We start from the raw sequence: 22,670 nt of genomic DNA, 5'->3' as shown, positions 1-22,670 counted from the left end.
ACCGGGCAGGAAACATCAAAAGTCACCCCAAGATGAACCTGTTTCCCCACAAGTTCCATCCATCTCCCACAGATCTAGGAGGAACAAGGAAGGTGCTGACAAGCCCCTGGATTTTGGCTCCGTCTTAAGAGTTAAATCTATTTCGAAGTTACATGAGCTATACTTCCCAAAGCAGAGATCAGCTGGTAGCACCTCTAAACCATGGGATCTTTGAGGTGGTGCTTTGGAGGGGAGTGAATCTGCACCCCTCACCCCCGTTCACAGGGCTTCATTGCGCACATGTACCCAGCCCGTCTTTCTTCTCACAATGTGCTTTCATCTCTCCTCGTTTTAAAGAAACCAGTGATCACCCCACCCTGTTGTACAACTGTAGGGCTATTTACCACTTTGAAAGGAAATCCTATGTCACAACCCCTAGGAGCACAAGGAATAATGTCCGGAATTCCTTTATCTGTGACTAGGCCCGGCGCACAGTCTCTTTCCCGTCTCTTAAGTATACACAAATATATTCTTTTCTTTTGTCAAGGCAATGGGCCCAGATTTTAATGATGGTTTATTAAAAAAAAAGCAAAAAAAAAAAGCAACCACCTTTGGCAAGACTCAAGAACAAACATTCACTGACTTTAGGCCCTTTTGTTCTTCAAGGTGAAAAGTGACTATAAAGAATAAGGAAAAGTGAATCACTGGTCTTTGCCCTCCATAGTAAATTTGACCTCCACTGTTTTTACAGTACCTAAAATTGGTGTCCTGGGCTAATCAGGGAAGTAATCTGATAGGTCTTTCTCCATGGTTGCTCTCCATGATGATTTTGTTTAAAGTGATCAAAATTGCTCTTCGGGCACTGCAATTTTTTTAACCCTTAGCTCCAAGGCTTCTGTTCATGTCTCCGTGCCAAATTTTGCCCAGCTAAAGGTTGTACTTCTCAGTTTGCAGATCGATGGAGTAGAAGGCACTAATGGACACTGAATTCAGAAAGCCGTGCTCCCCTTGGATGGGAGGATGGAAAGGAATGAGATGCAGCATGTACTTAAACGCCCCACTTGCACATGGGTCAAGAGCTCTGGCTGTTCCCTGTACCCACCAGGCCTTGCAGCACTGAAATGTGTTCTGCTCACACTGTAAAGGAGAAGATCAGGGGTTCACGTGGCTATCTGGGACATCCTCCTGGGGCTGGCAGATACACAGCATCTCTGTGATGCTTGTGCCTTTCCATAGTATGAGCTAGAAGCCTACAGGGTTACACACCAACATCCTTAGCAGCACTGGGTGCCTCTGCGTAGGCAGCTGAATCAGGCACTGACATTTGCCTCCTTCCAGGCCAGCAGAACAATGCAGGGTGCAACCTGGACCATCAGCTCCAGGAGAGAGGAGAGGGAAATCTATAGTAGGAAACGGCTGGAAGCAAGGAAGTTGCAACAGAAATATTGGCACCAGCAGTCTGGGGGAGGTGGGGGAGGCAGGCAGGAGAAGGAATCTTTCCAGGAAAAGAACATTTGTATCAGATACTTCCAAATATAAAATATCATCGTGTTGAAGAAATGGTCTAAATATTGGCAGCACTGCTGGCTTGGCCCGACACTCTTTTTGGTACTCTTGCAAATAATTTTTTAAAAAAAAGTTTATGATCCTTTGCTTTTGAGTCCTCTCATGCAAAACGAAAGACACATGCCAGCGGGCGACCACAGAGCAGCCCCAAGTGATTCATGGCACCCTCTTCTCACTGGGTGGTGATATTAGAAAGCTGACAGCTTTGTTGCAGTACAAATAACTCACCAGCTGGAGTTTACTAGCTCTTTTATTTATATTCCTACAGCACACAGGCAATGCCAGATGTGCTGTCCATGATTCATGTATATTGTGTTTGATGTCTCTCATCAGAATCAACCATGGGCTAAATCCAGAAACTAAACCTTTTTTAGCAGAGATAAATATTTAGGCAAGCCTGTGATTGGCAAGAACCTGTCCCTCCCTTTACATCCCCTTTAAAACTGAAATAAAGGTGGCAGCTCAAAAGCACGAGTACATCAAAGATCTTGTCTACACAGGAGGAACGTGATGTGCTCTCACTGGTGACTGAGCAACTGCCATTTAAAGTTTCCAAAAGAGGGGAGAATTTGGCAAGAGAGGACCTTCCAGGGGCTGAAACCGGAGCATTTGCACAGCATTGTGTCTGTGTGCTGGACCACAGCATCAAATTAGCACCTGCTCTTATCTGTGTACTGTCAGGCTTTCTCCTGTCTCTAGGGCATGACAGACAGTTGTTGATAGTAGACACTGTCATGGACTCTGACGACAGTGGAGGGTTAGGGAATAAATTACACTGTTTGCCCTGCCTTTTGTCAGGTGTGGATGTGCGCATAATAAGCTGAATTTGGATGCCTGTTTAGTTGTAAACCTTGATTTTCCTTTGCCCTCTGTGTTCTGGCCCACAAAGCGTGCATGTAGCACAAAGGGACAGTGTGTAGAGAGGCTGGATACGTGGGTTTTTCATTGCTTGTTAACAAGCTCACTTATTTCCCCACTTACTGAGTGATCTGCACTATGTGAATAAATCCAGCACGCCTCTCTGAGCTTTGTTGCAAGGTCTCCTGATAATGGCCTCTCTTTCCTATGTGGGGATCTTCCACAATTCCCACAGTTCTGGCTTGCCTGTCCTGCCCACACCACAGCAACTGCCTTGATGAGAAGCCTTTCCAGGGCAGGAAGTATGGTCTGGCTCGGCAAGGCTCAAGTGAAGAGGCTGAAGGAGTTCAGGGTGGCTCTTCTCTTGTTCAAGTCAGCTATTTCACTGTGGCACAGCCCATATGCCAGCTAACATCTAGTACCAGCCTGCCTACAACAGAAGTACATGATACTCTGCACTCCTAAGGGAAACGCCTAGCTGCGTGAATTCAGTTCATGCAAATCAAAATAAACCCGTCCGTTCCATTTCCCTGTGCTGTTACTTTGCAGTCAATTACAGTGATTTAAGGCCACCTTACTCACGACTGACCAGGCTTTTATTTCACAGATTTATTTCTTGCCCTTAGTTTTCCAGACTGTCCGACAGCTAATGTTGACTGTAGTGGATCACAAATCTTCCTACCCCCCATGTCAAAAAGACTCAGGACTTCGCCAGTGTTGTCCCAGAAGGGGAAACCCACTCCCATGCAGACAAGTTCTAATTATAAAGTTGCTGTATCACTCTGACTCTTTAAAGGAGATGAGACTGTTGTGCAACAAACCTAGAAGACAGTTCTTAGTTTCACCAAGCCAGTGTTTCTGACTGCATGCATGTCTTTTCGGAGAAATGCTGATTTTGGATGCAGGTACTATGAGCAGTACACAACCTGATGGTGTTGATACCACTTTTAAAGGCAGGCAAGCATCACAAACTTGGTACAAAGTACCTGAAGTCCTGGGTAGGGGGGTTCAGGAATACCTCCCTATTTTGTATCCTGTTCGATATCTGCTTTTGAACAAGGTCAGAAGAGAATGTTATTCCCATCAGAGTGTTGCTGTGTTGAATGTGGAATTTTTCAGGAATTTTTCATTAATGTTGGCTCTGGCAGATAAAATATTGGCCATGCCAAAGACAACATGCTTGGGAATATGTTGCGCTTGAGCACAAAGATACTGTACCCTTAGCACTGCAGTTCACACAGCAAATGGATTGACCCAGCTGAAAAACAGAGTAGTAGCCATGAAAACTGATAATGCCCAGGTATTTTGTTTTACCTATATATATTCATCTTAATTAAAATGCCAGGGTAGCATATTGCAGTGAAAACTCATTTATGTTGTTCCCTTTCAAGTGAGAGAAACCGCTTGGTGAGAGATTAGGCAATTGTAATTCTAGCTGAGCCTGGATGTAAAGATCAATTTTCTAACTCTTCAATAATTTGATCTTTTTTAGATGGCTTAACTGCACATGAAGAGAGACAGATTATTGGTCACGTATACCCAAAGCAGTGGCTGAATGAGCGGTAAGTGTTCAGGAGCCCTTCCGGGCTGGCTTCAGAAACATACTTTGCTACAGGGTAAGTGCGGAATTCATGATGACCACCATCAATAAACCCATCCAGCCCCTGGTCTTTCAACACTGAGAGGTGTCTGTGACAGTCCTTCTGTGAGGCAGAATTCTCCCTCATGCTAGGCATGGCCAGCACACACGGGTACCCCCCTCACCCTCCAGAAACCAACACACAGAGCTTCAGTGAGACATTGTGGTTCCTGGGCCATCCTCCTGCACTATAGACTCCTGTCTCTGCTGTGTCCTGCTCACTTCATTCCCAGAGACTCACAGCCCCCTTCTTCCTTTGGCAGCCCCTTCACAACTCCACTCACACTCGGGCTGTGAACTCTGTCCTAATGCCAATCCTGACCCTAATCCTAACCCTACACAGGTCCAACACCGACCCCACCTGGGCTCCTTTTGTCCTGTTGGCTTCTGCCCTACCAAGATGCCCCAGCAGAGATGTCCTTGTACCTGCTGGAGACAGAGATGTGTACTTACGGTAAATACTTAAAAGATCTGCCTGGTCAGCTGCTTGGAAAAAAACAAAACACTTTCCAAAGAGGAACAGCGTTTCTTTTTGCCCCCTTCCCACCCTTCCTCAGGACAAATTCTTAACAAATATTAAATTAAGCATTAGAGGTTTGGTATCCAGGTATGAGAAGGTGCATGAAGTGTGTTGTCTTGTTTGTGTGTGTGTCTCCCATTCATCCATTGTTTTCTGCATGGCTATGCCCACCCTCTGAGGGCCTTTGCAGGTGAAGATTCAGTCTCTTGTGCCCCAAAATGAGAAAATCTTTTGTGGAAAGTGATACTTAAACCTTAGCTGTAGGTTTGGGTGGGTGCAGATATAGCAAAACATCCATGGTTGAGAAAGGACAGCGCCAGAATGGCAATAATAATAATCATCAGAGTCTGCATTTCTAAGATTAGTTGCAAGGTGGCTTACAAAGGGATTTAACCTTGCAACGTGTTTGTGAAGTTGGTAAGTAATTGCTATTATATACGGCTGGTAACTGAAGACAGATAAGTATCTTAAGGTCATACAGGAAGCCTGCAGCACGGCAGGAATTAGAGCTCAAGTAAATTGGCTCCGAGTTCTGTGCTGAGCTGGAGGATCATCCAGGGAAAGGCTGTCTTTGGTTTCTACAGGAGCTAGAAGGAGCTGACACTAGTAAATGTCTGGTGTGGAAGGCAGTGCCCTCTCCTCTGCGGGTGGCCAGTGGGGCAAGCAGGTAGGGCAAGGAGGAAATAGAGCACAATAGTGTATTTTGAACCCTGGCTGAATGCTGCTCGACTGCAGCTCTTTCCTCCTCCCTAAAAGCACACAAGTACCAGTACAAGTGAGCTCCTAGTGAGAGGGATTTCTCCTTTTTGCTTCTGAACTTTGATAAATCAAATATTCCCTTGTGCAGTCTGATACCTATAATAACCTTATTTCTACTGGGGTGAAAGCAGTAAGAAAACAAATGGCCTATAAGAGTGTGAGGGCTACCTTCCTCCAAGGAGGAGGGGAAATTCCTCCTGAACATCAGCACAAACACTTGCTCACACTCCAGGCTCATTAACCAGCTCTCCAAGAAGCACCTCCAACATAGATATGCACAGGGGAGACAAGAACAAACTCTCAATCTGGAATCCTTAAACTGTAACAGACACTCAGCAGGGGAATCCATTAGACAGGAGCTGAAAATTAGCTTTGCAAATTTCTCTGTGCCAGAAGACACAGTCAGAATGAAAACCAAGAGGCTTTTTGGAATGTAGTTGCAATTGCAGTGACACTGCGTCCATTTGCACCTATGCATGTGTGCATCTGTGTGTGTGCGCACACGTACACTTCATTATTCCTCCAAGGAAACTAGCAACCTACTGCATATGTGTGGGCCAAAGAGACTTAAAAAGAAACTGCGTTAAAAGAAATTCAAAGAAAACTGTAGCCCTGCAAGCCCTGTGCATCACTGCCATGCCCATGGTGGTACCCAGGAGGTGGAAGCAGGCTCTGCAAGCCAGCATTAGCAGGGAGTGGTGTGTCAGACACACCTTTTGGATAGGACAGGCAGCAGCATTTCAGAAGCAGGTGTCACATTCTTCAGACTGTGCAAAGCTGTTTACAGAAGGCAGGGTAACAATGACTGATCTAGTCTCTAATCTTTTGCATCTACTTGGCTCTGTTCCCATGCAAAGTAAGTGAGAATATGACACATCAGCACGAAAGAGCAACAGCCAAACCCAACTTCTATAGAAGTCTGTCTGGAGGACAGGAGAGAGATTCTTTTCTGATAGTTCAGGCCAAGCCTATCACAGTATCCCAGTCCTAATCCTTACAGCCTTCAATGCCTCAATATCCTTGTGGCTTCGAATGGCTTTTTCTCTGGGGATGGAAGTGAAAGGTGAAGCAAATCTACTGCAGTTCCTGAACTGCCTTTTCTCTTCAAAACTTCTATCGCCCCATCCCTCCAGGGAGGAAGCAAAGTGCTGATCTCCCTGATTTACAGAAGAGCAGAGGCACAAAGGCAGGAAACATACCTGTGCTGCAGAGAGGAATGCACTGCCAAGAGCTTTGAGTGCGTATCTACAAACCAAAGAGTGCCATTCACGCAGCAACTGAGCCGTGATCCCGAGCAAAGCCTCCACACTAATTAGTGCAGTGAACCAGCTGTAATGGCTTCAGCCATTTGCCATCCAGAGATTCTGTATCATACCCTGCTGCAGCCCCTGTTCTGGGTTAGTGCTGCCAAAGCCATTGCAGATGTGCTTGTCAAAGGACATGGAACCGGACCTGAGTTACTCAAACATCATGGCGTATGTCCAACGCACCCGACATCCCTGTTGGTTCGGAGCATGGCATCTGGCCAGCAGCTGCCCTGGCATCCCCCACCCGCTGAGCTGAAGCCCTGCAGTCCTGGCTGGGTCTCCTCTGCTCCTGGCCCTCCCACTCACTCCAAAACCATCCCTCAGTGCACCACCACTTCTCCCTGAAGCGCTTCCACTTCAGGCCTCTGCTGCAGAGAGGCTGCTTGGTGTGCACTATGTCTAACAAGACAGCAGTTCAAGGCAGAGGAAGGCAACAAACCAAATTATGCCTGAATGCATGTTCCTAAGATTGTGAAGGAAATGCAGTCAAAATGAACTATACAACCACAGAAAGTTAATGTATGCTCGTTTGTATATCAGACCATTGTCCAGGGGAACTCTCAGTTTCCTCTCAGGATCTATAATGAATAGACCTATAAGAGAATGTTATGGTGGCAGAGATTTCTCTTTTCCTACTATTTAACTTAGAACAATATAGAATCAAAACAAAAAGGCAGCCTTTCAAGGGCTAGCAGTACAATACATACTAAAGAACATCACTCTGACCATTAAATCAACATTAAATGAAAAAGCACAAGAGGCAGACCTTTGCCCTATGTATGCTGAGAATTCCTCTCAACTCCTTTATCACACATGCTGCAAGAAGATCAGCATATGAGATACCCTCCTTACATCCCACCACGCCCAAGTGTCACTGCTTCGCTTTCACTACCAGCAGATGCCAAGACCAGAACAGAGATAAGCAGAAAGACTTTTTAAAACAGGAAAGATGACTAACGGAATTAGGCTTTTCTGGGCCCTCCTAATGATGCTCTTTAACCGCTTTTACTGTCTCTTTTTAAGTCTACTTAGTCTAGCTCTAAATTTGAGGAGACTGCGTATGGTGACAGCAGACAAGACCAGATATATTGGTCAGTCTGGGAATTAAAGAATCAGCAGCTCAAAACAATGGCTCTGCAAAGGGTTAGCTACCTGATTCATCAAGGTGAAATGTTTATCCTGAACCATAATGGTGATGGCTCTAATGGTGTCAGTATTAACTGTCATCGCTGCTCCAAGGATGCAAAAGAAATGCATAGAAAGAGTGTGACCACTATATCAGAAATGTCCAGAATCTGTAAACAACAAGCTCAGAGTCATAGAATGAAGCCTTCAGTACTTCCTTCATACAGATGGTCCAGCACTGAACTCAGGTTTAAAGTTTATACTTGGCCTTTTGTTCAGGAAAAGGACTAGTTCATCGGTACGGTGATTTCCACCTTCTCAATTACAAAGTGTGGTCGCACTAGGTGTGAACCAGGAAAGAAGAAGCCACCTGAGGAGCCGAGGTAGTGACAGCACTGTAGCTATTTGAATGAACATCCCTCTATCTCCTGTCTGCACAATGAGAAAAGCTTTAGTAGCTTTTTAATGCAGCAAACCAGCCCCTAAAGGACATTCTGCAGTACTGCACAGCAGTGCGAGCTGCCCAGGGCACTTGCAGACCTTGGACCAACTCGTTGTATTTACAAATGGATCTGATTTATGCTGGTGAGAGATTCATGCTGTCAGCTTTGTGCCTCCTATTTCTGGCCAAACCGATTATACCCAGTCATTTATCTTAGGATGATTACTCCTGTCTTCCCAAGCAATAGCTGCCTGTTTCTGAAAGACACCTTTATCTTTTTAATGTAAACTAACTTGAAAACAAGATTTTTATATAAAAATTTCAGTTAAATGAGGAGGATGTGGAGACCAAAATTCTTAGGTCAAGTGGTCAGACTAAGGGACATCCCAGGCAAAGGTAGACAGAAAGGCAGAACGTCAAAGCTGCGTTGCTCAATGCTGGACCACAAATCCACATAGTATTTAGAAATCTACAGTAATGTTTTAAAGTACAGTGATACTGTGATATTGTACAGTGCAAGAGCATATGGCCTAGAACGGCAGCTATACAAACTCTGCTCCATGGAAATCAAAACTAACTCAGTTTTAGCTTTTCCACTAATCCCACTCCAAGCACAGAATTTTCAGCTTTACTGCTCCGATTTTCTCAAAATTACAGGACAAGTTTGACAAATGAAAACTGAGATTTATACCCAGACAAAACTGTCTCCTTTCCTCTTCTTTTGTCCTTCTGCCAGAAACTCTCCAGAAGGCTGAAAATACTGTCATGAAGAATGCTAAAACAAATTGTGCACGTATTCTTGGGATGGGAAAAGGAGAGCCTTTCTCTTGGGAGCATTACTCTGCACTTGTAGAATTGTGGGATGTCATAGTGCCTGTCTGTGGATGCCCGGCCTAGATTATATTGTATACCAGCTCTGACATGCTGGAGAGTACATTAGGAAAATAAGGTTAGTAATTTATTTTTAATAACAACATAACAACCATAGCTATGCACAAAATTCAATAGAGATCAACTTCAGTAACCAGAAGAAGGCACATTACTTCATGATTTATTAAATTAATAATGGCATTTCACTATGTAGGTTTGAACATTACCTTTAAAATGCAAAGTAAGACAACAATAAAAAAGGCGAAGTAAATGGCTAATTTATACTAATGATTTTTATCCTTGATATAAAGGTCAAAATCAGTTAATATATTGTGAAGCCCCAAATTTCTTTTCAGGGTCTCTCTAGCTCCTCTTTCTAGTCTAACAGTGTTCTTCTGATACAAGCCATAGCATATAAACTACCAACTCTGCCGGTCTTTCTGTTTGAAAAGTCTATAGATCAGAATAATCCCATGTCTCCGTAATACTAAGAAGAAGTCGGCCTTGTATACGTCCTCCTTCAAATGTAATGACAAAATATCCTGATGGGGATTGCAGCGTACAATACTGTCTGGAGCCAGATGGAGAGAACCTTTGACATACCCTGCTCAGCAGCCTGCTGTCTTCCTGAATTCACCTTGCCCAGCCAGTTCCTTCACCCCAGGAGGCGTGCCATACCCAGCCTTTGGGTTTGACCTGCACTTCTCTTTCATTAAGGGCAGGGTAATGTTGCCCAGATTGACCCAGAGAATGAAGCTTCCCATGCTTATTTGGCTTGGTGGGAAAGCCATGGGAAAACAGTCCAAATGTGAGTGCAGCCTAGAACCCCCACAACAATTCCAAACCCCTACATACATTGCACTGAAGACTTGGTTTATCTCTTTTCTGGAAAGTCAGAACCTGATATATCAGTGGATTAAGTAATAAAACTGTTAGCAGGATCATTAACGGCTTCATGGTAACAACTGGGCCCTTGCTTTCCCAGAGACCCATGGTATCATTATGTTTGGAAAAGTCATCACTGAGTGGGATGATGAGCTGTGAGAAACACACGGCTCTTTCAAAGTGAGATGGGCCAACTGCATGGAGATCACAGCCAGAGGAGGCTCTGCCCCAGGGAATCCCTCCCCATTGCATGCTCCACTCGGTTCATGCTGACATAGGATTCTGGGGATTAATTATTCTCTGGTAATTCCTATTGGGCCAAACCCCGTTCTCTTGCCTTAGCTGTTGCTCTGTCCTTACTCAATAGAAAATTTGCCAAGACTGAAGGAAAGTTGTTTTAAGCATGAGAGCCTCCAGGAGGCCTAGCAGAATGGGATCTGTAAAGCCAAAATAAATGTGAAGCGAGAGCGTACACTGGAGCATTCAGGAGTAGCAGTAGGGGTTGTTGTGCTGCCTCAACAACTGAATGTTGCTGCAGTCTCGGCGTGGGGGCCACGCACTGGCTTTCCTTCATCACAGGAAAGTAGGCAGGTTACTTTGTTTTCTGAGAGTGAATTTTCACTTCCGAAACAAATTAGGATTTTCCAGCAAGATCAGTAAAATCTCTGCCTTTACAAAGCATGCCGTGCGAGAGCAGCTTCCAGCCAGTTCTTTCCTCACTCAGATTCTACCACAATATGTATAGGTGACCATAATAAAATAAATGTTCTCAGTCACACAAAGGAATATTCAAAGACAGACTATTGTCTTCAGCCAGGCTACAGCTTTAAACCTGTGTAACTGAGAGGAAAGCTTGTCCCAAGTGCATGAATATGAAATGAAAATAATCCAGACACCATCCCTTTGTAGAGAAAAAAATGCGACAGGCCAAAAGGTTAGCTGATTCTCTCTGCTTCACACCATGTAATAGCTTAAATTGTGTTTAAAAGGTTCTCAGGGTGACATCATTGTTTACATTCACTTGAATCATCCTTTAATTGTAACAGTACAAAACCCTTTTAACTAGCCAAACTCGCTCTTTAGCTCTGTCCTGCTGTGTCATGCATCAAGAGCTGGTACAACTTCCTTGCCTCATATGCATCCAGAAGGAGATCTGGGAAAAGCATTTCTCCCCACACCTGGGCACTGCGTTACTATTTCTTCTGATATACCTCATGGGTTAAGGAACAAAGTAGCACCCCCGCTTTAAGGTAGCGGAGGCTCACAAAGTCCTTTCCCTTATCTTTGCAAATTAGCAATGATAGTATTAATTCAGGAGTGAGCAGTGAATCAAGTGGGTACCCGTCCTTAAGTGGAGGTGGGGGATGCACCTAGTGACCCAGTACTGGACAACGTGGCACCTGTGGGATCTATTTTTCTGCAAGGAAAGACAGAGACCTTGAGGTTTGCAACTGATAATCCACAGTGCTTTACTTCCCTCCTTTCAAACACAGTCACATGCGTCTTCCTGTTCAGAGTTCTGGGCAATCTCTCCCAACAGCCATTTCCTGTATGAAGGCGTATTGTAATTAGCATTGCCCACAAGAAGGACTTCCAAGTGCTACCGTGTGGGCATGTGTTACGGCCCCTCGGGGAGCCAGCTTCGGGCAGCTGGAAGAACAAGTGAAGCAGCAGAGGGGGAAAACATGTTCTATAACTCCTGGAGGACACACTGTAGTAGGCATCTGCACGTTAAAGGTCTGAAACACCAACCCCTATGCAACCCAACCCAAAAGCTGGGGAAGTCCAGGCTCACTATCAGCTTTCAGGGATGATCCCTATGGCTACAAAGGGCCAAAGCAAGCCCTTCTCAGTAGCTGTGAGGGAAACGGGGATGAGAACCTGGGTTCTGGGAGGCTCCATGCTCATATCACCTGCTGCAGGCTTCTGGGAGCATGGAGGAAATCGCTTTAACTCCTGAATTATTGTGTTCAGCACTGATTTCAGTTAATGAGATATAAGCTAACAGCAAACAGGATGAGTGCCTTACAGAATAGCTGCTTCTGTGTATTTGCGTGGAGGAGTATCCCTATGAGCAGTCCCATTTTACTCATAGCTATAGAGGAATAGGCAAAGTAGCCCCATGGTGGCTGGTGCTTTTCCTGCAAACTGACCTTATTGTATCTGTAAGGAAGAATTCAAGGTGTGCAATTTCTGAACTGTGGGCTCTAAAGGAACAAAGATTTTGGCTGAGGTGTTTTAGATTCATGGCAATTTTGTAAAAAATGGAACAGGTAATGACTAGGTCAAGCTTCCTTGACCCTCAAATCAAGAACAATCCCAGCAGGGCTGAAAGCTCCCCTCTCTACTTCCTTGGCAATCATGTTCCCACAGTTCAGAAAAACACAGGAAGATCTAAGGAAACCTATGTGGAAATGCAGAAGACAAAGGCAAGTAATCTGAAAATAGAAGGCTGGTCCATATATTTCCTTTACATTCTGGGCCTGAGTTTAGTTTTTGGCTGAATTTTGAAATCTTGAGGGCCATATGCTTTTGCCATTCACTGCAGGGCACAAAGGAAAATGGCTCATTCAGTTTTTCATCATTCGAAGGGTTAGATGAGGTCCTTTCCTTCTTGCTCAGTATTGTCAAGGATTCCTCAGTGCTAAAAGCTTTACTGCTTAGAGCCACAACAAAAGCCCTGAACCATGGTTATACACACACCACACACTAGCTGTGACTCCTTCTGTATTTCTAGATATTGGCAAGGAAGGCTCGCAAACATGGCTTCTTGTAAAATTCAGTACAGCAGGAACACTTAGTGAATCTGCTCCCAGAAAATGAGGTTCACCTGCAGGTCTCAGGCAAGCCCACTTTGGCTTGCCAAAGCCTCTGCACCAGGCACAAGTTTAAAGGCAAATTCATTTTGGTACAGGGAAGAGAGACTGTGCAGACCCATGTTGTGGAAGGGCTGAGAAATTCCTCTTGGCTTTTTCTAATGTAAAAATTTGAGGAATCCTGAGCCCTGAGGCAAGTTCAGGAGACATCCAGGAAAGGGGAGGGTGCGTGGGGGGTGGAGAGCAGGAGAGGGATGTAAGATGTAGTGGTGGCAAAAAGTATGTGCTATAAAGACAGACTAATCCAGGGACTTGGGGATGAGGGTATTGGACTGACTCATAAAGCAGTCCACAGGCTTACTTTCTCTCCATCATAAAACAGTTCACAGACTTACTCACTACCCATCAGAGTGCATAGCTGTGTAACGCTGTTAGTAACAGCCTAATACGAAAGTTAACAACATTGGCACAGGGCAGCAGCTCAGCTCCCTCAGTGTGTGAATTCACCACTTAACATTTCCAAAGCCTTTGAAAGCACGGAGCTGAGACAGTCATTCGGGTACATGCAGCGTAACACCACCGATGGCTGCCCGTGCTGCCAAGCCCTGTCTTAGCTACAGCAAAGACAAGCACCATCACACCAGATTCAGCTCTGGGAAGTGGGCACCGGACTCGGTCCAAGAGTCTTGTTTTGTATTCTCATTATTGGCAAATGCTGGAGGTATGATCAGCTTCTAAAAGCAGTCACAAGATTTGACTAGTTCATTTCCACATTTATGTCAATACCTGGTTTCAGGTGAGCTGGGGTTCCCCACACAAGTGTGTTCAGCACTTGGGCAGTGACGAATTTGCACAAAATGGGCAACCATCAGTTTTGCCCATCACAGCCTCGTGAGATCAGACTCCCGACCTTCTCTGAACCTTCCTCCTTCCCCACTTAAGGAAGCGGCTTGTGGACAAGTCTCTAAGGTCGCACCTCCCATAGAGAAAACCTTGCTTCAAGTGATTTGTTCTAATCTTGCCTGCTCTCTGCTGCTGAAGTTCTGCTCCCTGGGGCAAGCTTCAAGCATGTGCTTATATTAAATGCCATTTCCAGATAGTAACCTTGGCTGGCTGATTTTGGCAGCTCCTATTATTTTCTCTGTGGCCTTAATAAGAAAAATTAAAGAAGTGCCTGATGTGGTGAGGAGATCAGTTCTCTCTTACACATATTTTATGCCAGCTTATTTAGGCAACCAGTTTTTTTGTGGTCATTGTGGCTGAGTACAGTTGGATGCTCTGCCAGAAGGTGAGGACCAGAGGAACAGGAATGTCTTGATCAGCATTTAGAAGCCTTCATGTCCTGTCAGTCATCTGAGCTGGATTCTGAAGGAAAACACTAGGGACAGATTTATTTTGTTCCTAGCTGTTGTGTAGATATTCCAAATGCCTTTTAATGACTTCCACTCTTAATTCCCAATCCAGTGACATCAGGCTGGTTTCGAGAAAAAAGGAAAGGTGGAGCAGGGCTGGTCAGAGGAAATATCAAACTAAGCATGTGAAGTTTGGTAGGGCTGAGCTTCAGTGTCCTTCTCATACTCTGAAAGTAAAATGCTGCCTCCTGAAAATTTCTTGTGTAGTTTTAAAAAATGCAGGTTGCTGTTGCTGCCCCAAAACCTGTTTTGCAAAGTAAACTGAAAGCAGCTTCTTTGTTCACCCTGTCCTTTGCTGATGATCAAGTGACCCTTGCTGCATATACTTCGCAAATGTCTTTGGAAGCAAAAGATGTGTTTCATCTCTGAATGTATACGACATAGGGCAGATTTTCACCCCCTTTCAAACTGTGCTGGCAATTTGGCAGACAAACTTAGGGAAAACACAGCTCACCTACCACTGACTGTACCTGAGAAATCTCCCGCTGTGGTTGGAAACCTTTTGCCCTTGTGCATAAACCTACTAGAAACATAAATATTATATATTCAGCCCAGCTTGATATATTGCTTCAAACTGAAGTAGACTGAGCCATTGCTTTGTACAAACACTTCATCATAAAATGAGCAATTCAGAGACTGTATGAAAGGACAAAGATAACTTAAATGTACCCTGTTGCTCTTATTCAGGTTGATACATAGTAGCAGGCCAGGGGAAATGTATGCAGATAAGGTGAGATCTTTAAATTTTTAAAGAGAATATTGTAAGATCTTATAACAGAAACCTTCAACAAACAATCTGGTTTGTATTCTTTTGGGTATGATACTGGTTTTCAGAAGTATTCAGAAATACTTTACATTTTTTTCCTTGCCTTAAATGGATAAATTGGTGTAAAAAGATTTCCAGTTGGTTTTGAATGTGGCAGCTTCAGACAGGAGGCTCATATATCACAATCTAAAAAAAAGGCTACTCTGCTTTTTATAACATTTTCCCACAGTAAAGCAAATGTTTAGGAATAACACCAATTAAAAGACACATTTTTGGTTTACTAGAACTGATCAACAACCCATATTGTAAGCTATCCAGTCCTCAACCTTCCAGCACTGGCTGCCTCAGAGAAAGGCAAAAGCATACCCTTAATGCCTCTGACTTTGCAACAGTGCAGCGCGGAGCCCGCAGCCTTCCCGGCTACACGCAGTGAGCATCCTAGTTGGCAAACCAGAAGGGGTCTGCGCTCCTGAAGCTTTTGGCTTAGCTACATGGTATAATTGAAATGCATATGTTAGCAAGCTCAATTACCCATCCTGGTATATTCTATTTGTAAAAGAGGTTGCAAAATGAAACAAACAAAAAATCAATTTCAGACTTTGCTTTAAGTTCAAAGGGATCAGGCAGAACCTAATTTTTATCCTTGAAACTTGTTTTCCAGTATTAAATCACTGAAATTGCTGAGTTTATTCTAGTGCCTGAAAAGTTATTTGGATTGCTCATATATTAAAAACTTTTTGATGATCACGTCAGGGTAAAAGATACTAAATTTTTCATGCAAGATGTAAGGTGTTGCAGGGTGTAAGGTTGTAAAAAATTCTTTGCAGATTGTTTTGTAATGGGCTGGTTAATATTTAAAATGTGTGGCAGCTGTTGGCATCTGCACAATAATTACTACATCAAACGTTCTGAGCAGAAAGACCCGAACTAGTACTCTAAGGACTTGAACATAAGCTGTGTAATAAGCAAAAGGAAAGTGGAAATGTAATGATACTTGTAGAACTGTATTAGGAAATTTAAGATGCATAAAATATTTTGAAGCTGTTTTCTAATAAGGCAAGAAATTACTGGGATGATGTGTGCATGGTTTCTTCCCCCTGCTAAACACCCACAGGGACTGAAAGGGCTAAATAAGGTAGGAGTCCTCTAAAGGAGACCAGCCTTTGATCTGGATGAATTTAATGGCTATGGTTAACTTCTGTCTGCTGGCACCCATGGCACACTTAGGCAGCCTTGGCCAGCTGCTGAGCAGGATGCAGAAATAGGACACAGCGGCTGCAACCAGCTACCAATACAGAAGGAGGGGGCACTTGGACTCCTCTGCGAAGGTTTGGTACAAGCTGAGAGTTTTCACTGAGGCACCTGCAAAGCCCTGGCTGGGGAGTTATCCCTGGCTGGGCAGTTGCACTACCCTCACTCTGCACCTCAGCTACTGAAAGTCTTTTCATAGCTTTAAAATCTTCTGTCTGCATTGCAGAGGAAACGAGTTGAATCAGAGTCAGCCTCTTCAACACAACTCAGCCCAATTTTGACAGCAAAGATCCCAGAGAAGGTTTAACCTACAGCCTGCAGAATAGATCTACGTTTCTGATGCCTCAGGAGGGCAAACAAAGTTTCATTGAATTCATGGCTGGAGACAAACTTTGAGGGAAAGGTAGCTGAGGAGTTAATACCTCAACAACATCAGTGCTATCCAGAATCGTCCGACTTCCTGGCCCTATTTCTGTTTGGCTTCCAGCCTAATTAGGGCACACAGAGACTTTGCTAACATATTATCTTTTCCTAATGATGGACAAAGGTCTGACATCCATAATGCTGCTTCCAAATCCATCATCAGTCTTTGCCCACAGGGACAGTTAGCGATGTGCCTGCCTTCCTTTCTTTTCACAGGATGCAGACATCGCCTTCTCTCTGCCTTCTCTGTGCCTGGCACTGACGGGAAAATGAATCTGGACCAAGTTCCAAGGTTACTAGGGCCAAAATTATTAGGAAAGTAACCTGGTAAGGACAGCCCAAAGTCAGCCCTGAAATGCAGGTAGCAATCTGGTCAGGCTTTTCACACACCTCCTCAATAAGAACTGCACTATCTCCACTTCATTCCGGAGCCTCAGGAACACTTGTGGCATTGCGCATTTTCTCCCATCTCCCAAATACTTTCTATCTCTTCCTGATCCATGGAAGTCTGGGGTGATTTATGCCTTTGTGAAATTCACACTGGATTTCTGGTAATATGCCTTCTATGGGCAACTTTTCCAGGCTATTCAGACATTAAAACTAACGTAGCATGCAGCTGGCTGCTCGTGCACGTGTCAGCCAGATGGAGCACATTAGGGGAATTCTCCGAGGGCTGCGGGAGCTTCCTATGCTGCGCCAGGTGCAACTCAAAGTGTGGGTACCGGTGTCCGGCGTGCTGCGGGGCTGCCTTCCCCGGGGTTAGCTTGGGCACCAATACCGCCGGTAGCTAGGCTTTCTGTGGTGGAGGGGCTCCTTTTTACCTGCAAGGTTTGCTGCTTCAGGATTGTTTGGTTTTTTTCTAATGAGGGAAAGCTGGACAAGCCCCTTGGAACACAGTCTCAGGCTTAGTTGTTTATTCTGTAGGTAACTGTGGGGAAGGTGCTGTAGGGGATATGCAAGATGCACTGGGGCTAGTGCTTACCAATCAATTCCTTTCTGCAGAAGGAATAAATTAAATCCCTGAATGAATCCAAGAAAATCAAGGACAGTGATGCTTCACAGTGTTTCCAGAAGCTATTGTTTGGATATTAAATTACAAAAAGATTATAATATGCTAAAGAAGCAACAGTCTTGTGCTGTGAAATACATTCATCATAAGAAAACCCCAAAACATCATTGCTGTCAGAAAGCATTCCCCGGTAAATAACAGCCCATCTCCTTTACACAATTTGCAGTGTCATGAATGAATAGCATGGTAATGCAGTGAAATCCTTACACTTAATGAGATAATGAAAAGTCATATGGCAGATGGAAAAGCTCTTCTAAATCTCATTAACCTGCCTCTTGGCTTTTCTGGGATTGGCGAAAAGTGGGAGTAACTCCAATGGGGACAACACATTTGCAGTGGGGTAAAAGGAGCACTGGAGAACAGGGAACATAACCTAGTGCCTGGGCTAAGGGGAGTCCAGCAAAGAAACACCACATGAATAAGAATTGAAATATCAAAGAGAAGGCGGGCATTTGCCCGCGATGGCTGTACCCACACAGCTCCAACATCAGCACTCCTGCCTCCTGAAGAAAGCGGGCTAGCCCAAGCGTTCCCTGTCATGCCACGGAAGCCTTTTCCTCCTCAGGCTTGCTTTGAGCGATCAACCGCGAGTTAAAACACGGGGAGGGAGACGCAAGGGCCCGCTGCTTTTAACCGAGGTGCTGAGGAGGGGGAAAGAAAAATAATAAATGTCCTTTAAGTGCAACACACTTCAAGGAGATTTCTTCCCTTGAGATACGGCTGCTTGGATTCCTAAATCTCTCTTCATGAAGCCTCCCTCAGAGGCCTAAAACCTGAGGTGCCTGAAAGGTGGCACCTGCCCACCGGGCTGAGGTGGGGAGAACTCCCCGTCCACGCCGCCCTGTCAGCACCGCGGAGGACACCCGGGCGTTGCCCCTCGCGGGCGGGCGGGAAGCGCGCGCCCCCGCCGCCCCTTGGCGCCACCTAGCGCCCTCGCCTGAGGTAACAGCGGAGAGCTCGGTCGCGCCGGTGGCTGCCGCACGCCCCGCTATAGCCCCCTCGCTCGCCCCCCGCGACACGGCAGGAGCCGGGCACGGCAGAGTCCTGTGGGCGAACGGGGAGAGAAGGAGAAAGCCAGGTGTGAGGCGAGTCTTACCGTGCAGCAGGAGCAGCCCCTGAAGGGCACAGAGGGCCAGGGCGGCGGTGGGCCTGGGGGCCATGGCCGGTGCCGGTGTGGGTGGCTGCTATATCCCTTGTGAGGCGCAGGGGGAGAGGTCCGCGAACGGGGACAAGTTTTCTTTCCAGCAAGGAGTTTCTGAAAGCCTGCGGGGCTGGAGCGGGAAGGGAGGGGAAGAGCGGGGCGTGCAGAAGTTCCCACTTGTTGATTCCAGTTAAATTGTTCTCTCCATTCACCGCTTCATCCTTGGGCTGCAGATTTTGTTTTTCCTTCCTTTCTTCTCCAGGTGCACGTTTTGAGGCTTTTTTCCCCCACCCCACAATAACTTTATTCCTCGCTTCCCCCTGCTTTGCTAATTGATGGGGTGCCTGGAGGGGCGCGTTACTCTGCCTGAGAAGAGTCGGCTCCTCAGTCCGCCTGGGTGGCGCAAAGTATCTCCAGGGGTTAAAAAGCAGAGAGCAAAGAACCAGAAAAAGTTTGGCAAAAAGTTTCCTCCAGTCAGTGAGTCGCTGTTCTGAGCAGTCCTTTGCCTGGAGTTTGGGATGAAGTGGCTGAACTGAAAAGCCTCCTCTTAGATGTATTTATCCAGGGAGGTGCAGGTGCTGCGGAGATCAGGAGGAAGAATAAATCCCTCAACTTCAGCTGGAGTTTGCAAGGCAGGAGGAGAGGGAGCTTCCAGGTCCCCCAGCCCGGCTACCTGCCGGGGGGCACCCCGCAGCGCCCGGGGCAGGCAGCCGGCAGGCAGCGGGGCTCGGGCATGGCCAGATCCCGCCTTAGGTGATTCTCTCTTTCTCTCCCTCCCTTTCCCCCCACCCCTCTGGGTTTGGTTTGCTTTCGCTGGGAAGTTTGATGCGAGCCCGAGATTCTTTATAGGGACAGGAAAAAAAAAAAAGGAGGAAGGAGAGACGTCACCAGCCGAGGCAAGGGGACTTCACTCTCCCTCCCTGTCATTTCACAGAGCTCCTGGATTTCCTGTTGCTGCTGCTGCTGCCTGAGATGGGGCAAAGAAATGAACCGAGTTGCCTCCCACTGCTTGCCAGCATCGCCTCTCCCTGCAAAGCTGGAGCTGCATGAGCATCAGGTGGCAACATCTTCCCCCAGTCCTGCCCCCGCTTCCCTCAAAGGCAGAAAGGTGGCCAGTGTCAGCAGCTCCCTCCAGGCTTTGGGGCTCTCAGGGCTCCGGGGCATGGGGAAGGGGAGTGCAGAGGGGCACCAACTGAGAAACAGGCTTTCTTGCAGGAACGCTGTCTTTGCCCCCGTCCCCTGGTAGTTTAGCAGTTTGGGGTTCTCTGTGCCACTCAGTGTGTCCTGCTGGAATGCCACTGCCCTGCTGCCTCCCTTCTCACAGCAGCCACCACTGTGCATCCCTTGCTCTTGGGGCACGTAGAAAGTTTCTTCTTTGAATAGGATATTTCAGGCAACCCTAATGGTGTTATTATTTATATAGCACAGCTGCCTCCCTGATCTCTCATGGGTTTCTTGGAGCAGCTGCTCGTGTGTCACCTGAGCATTATCTCCAGGCACTGGGGTGTAGACAGATCCACCCACGCACTGAGGCTTCCAGCCTGTCCACGTGCCTTTGCTCTTGCCATGGCAGACAGGATTGCAGCAGGGGCGAGCACTCCTGCGGTGGTGGGGAGCAGCGTGGTTTTAGCAGGGGACACGGAGATGCTTCTTACCCTTTTGCCTCTGCCCCGGGAGAGCACAGTCTTTTCCTCATTCAGGGCTGCTCCTTCAGCCGCAGGTGCCTCGTGGGCCAGTGCAGCCTCAGCTGCAAGGGTCAGAAACTGTGTTTTGCTAGTGCCAGACATCCTGGGAGATGTCCCAGTGCACTTAAAGGGCACTTCTAGAAATGCAGCCAGCACTCAGGTGACGGGGAGGGAGCTATTCTGTGCTACTGCAACATATGTACCAGTTATACGGCTTTTAACGTACACAACCCACTACACTATACTGATAATGAGAGAGTGGTAGCAGCTCTACAGCTGCCCACACACATTGTCATTCCCGATAATGCCACAAATGAGGCACTGGGGTTAAATGACCTGTTACAGCCTTACAGTAAAGCACTGTCAGTCCCCATGGCTGAATGATGGGGTTTGTGTGCATTTTTTTTTTTGTTACTCTTGCTCAGTTAATTTTCAAAAGCAGAAAGGTAGCAGGTGCATTAGACCTTATACTGTGTGTGTATCAAGGGGTTTAGTGAAACCGAATTATAGTCAGGGTATTTTGAAGTTTTCCATGCCTCTTTTTAGTATACTTCTAAATTCTTAATGAATGTAAAAAGTAGTTGTGCTACATTAAAATGCACTAGACCAAAGTGAGACATAGATATGGTTCTGTGAATGACAAATCCATATGTTATTCTGCAAGAAAAAGCAGGCATTTCAGAAGATCAGAATTGATACTTGGTGTAGAAATGTCCCAAATTCAAACAACAAACAACACAGAATAGCCTCAGATATTTTCAGTGTTATGAATAAGAAACATCATTTCTCATGCACAGTGTTAAAGCAGGAACACTTTTCTCAACATCACATGATGTCATCAGTTAGTTCTAATTTTCATATAAATGCCTAGGTCATTCTTAAGATGACAAATGCCTCTAATTAATTTTTAGAACATGGAACTTCCCCCAGATCTGTGTTACAGTAATGGGCTTCTGAATAGTTATGGGTAATAGTAAAGACCAATCTTACAGGAAGCTTAACTGAAGAATGAAAAGTCTAGCTTAATTATGGAACTGTAGTTAAATTTTCATTTAAGGTGTTTAAGAATTCATTGGAGATTACTGACCAGCTGCTAGCAAATCATGTTGTATTTGTGTAATGCCCCAGATAATCTTTTATCTGTTGATAATTGATCTTTTAATTGAGATTAAATGCCTCTAGTGTATAGTTTGACAAGGAATTCAGTGTGAGAATGTAGCTAAATGCTCCTGGGAACTATATTTAATCTTTATTTGCTCCCTTGAAATATGCAAAATCAAAAATACGGCTGTAAGAATGGCATGGTTTGTTTCTGAGCATCTTCACCTTCCTGTAGCAACCTGTTAGAGCTTTTCCAAAGCATAGCAGATTTCCCTAACACAGCAGCATGTTCTGTTTGTACAGATGGCAAAAGCGATTTGCTAACTGGACTAGAACCTCTTCATAATAATACAGCTCCTTTTGCCATGACAGTTATTCCATTTGAGGAGCTCAGAGCTCTTTGCTAATATTAACAAATACCTTCGCCTCACAATACCTGTGGGAATTGAACTAGGGCTAGAAAAGGTCATTTCACTCCCTAATGAAATGCTTTTAGCTTTGCAAAGGCGCCTGGCAGTTGTAACAGTATGACCATAACTAAACAGAATAATAACAACAAGTAAGTGGAGGTTGCTGGGTCTGGTGGAAATACTAGACAATGGGGATGGAAAGCCATAACCTGTAAGAATTTGGCCAGAGTATTGGGGCTATGGCCTGGTGCACCGTGAAGCATTGTGTTCTTTAGGACCAAGGCAGTGTAGTCTGTGAGACCTGCACTAACAAGAGACTTGCTTGGCCATCCCTTGGAGTACCTTCCATCCTTTCTGGCACTGGCCTGACACAGAGGGTTACATGCATTACTCCCTTGTGTCTACTCGGCAGGGGATGATACCAGAGCTGGGAAACCCTTCACTTTGTGTTGCCTCTCTGTTGGTGTTCACCATAAGCAGTCATGCATCTAGGACGCACAGCAGAGGGAATGGCTGTCGATCAGAGCAGGGCCTATCCTAACTGCACCTTCCACTGTGTGCTGTGTTTAGCCGTAGCCAAAGGTAAGGTATATCTAACCTAAATGTAGCAGTCTGAGTATCAGGTGTCTAATCTGGGCTCATTATC

The 22,670-nt window shown here is 45.6% G+C and overlaps 1 protein-coding gene across 2 annotated transcripts in view; it reads right to left on the bottom strand.

The window, feature by feature from the left end:
* Positions 1-19,648, bottom strand: part of LOC121097589 (vascular endothelial growth factor receptor kdr-like) — a 141,486-nt gene extending 121,838 nt beyond the window's left edge. Inside the window, exon 1 of one of the 2 annotated variants that reach the window (XM_040614716.1) lies at positions 18,784-19,648. In XM_040614716.1, the coding sequence (XP_040470650.1) occupies positions 18,784-18,847 (64 nt within the window). In that variant the 5' untranslated portion in view covers positions 18,848-19,648. The remainder of the gene's footprint in view (positions 1-18,783) is intronic. The other variant, XM_040614717.1, reaches the window with a different exon arrangement.
* Positions 19,649-22,670: the final 3,022 nt, after the last annotated feature.

Source organism: Falco naumanni, chromosome 14, assembly GCF_017639655.2.
Source record: "Falco naumanni isolate bFalNau1 chromosome 14, bFalNau1.pat, whole genome shotgun sequence".
Lineage (NCBI taxonomy): Eukaryota > Metazoa > Chordata > Aves > Falconiformes > Falconidae > Falco > Falco naumanni.
Note: the sequence above shows the minus strand (reverse complement) of the source record. Positions and strands in the feature narration are given on the sequence as shown.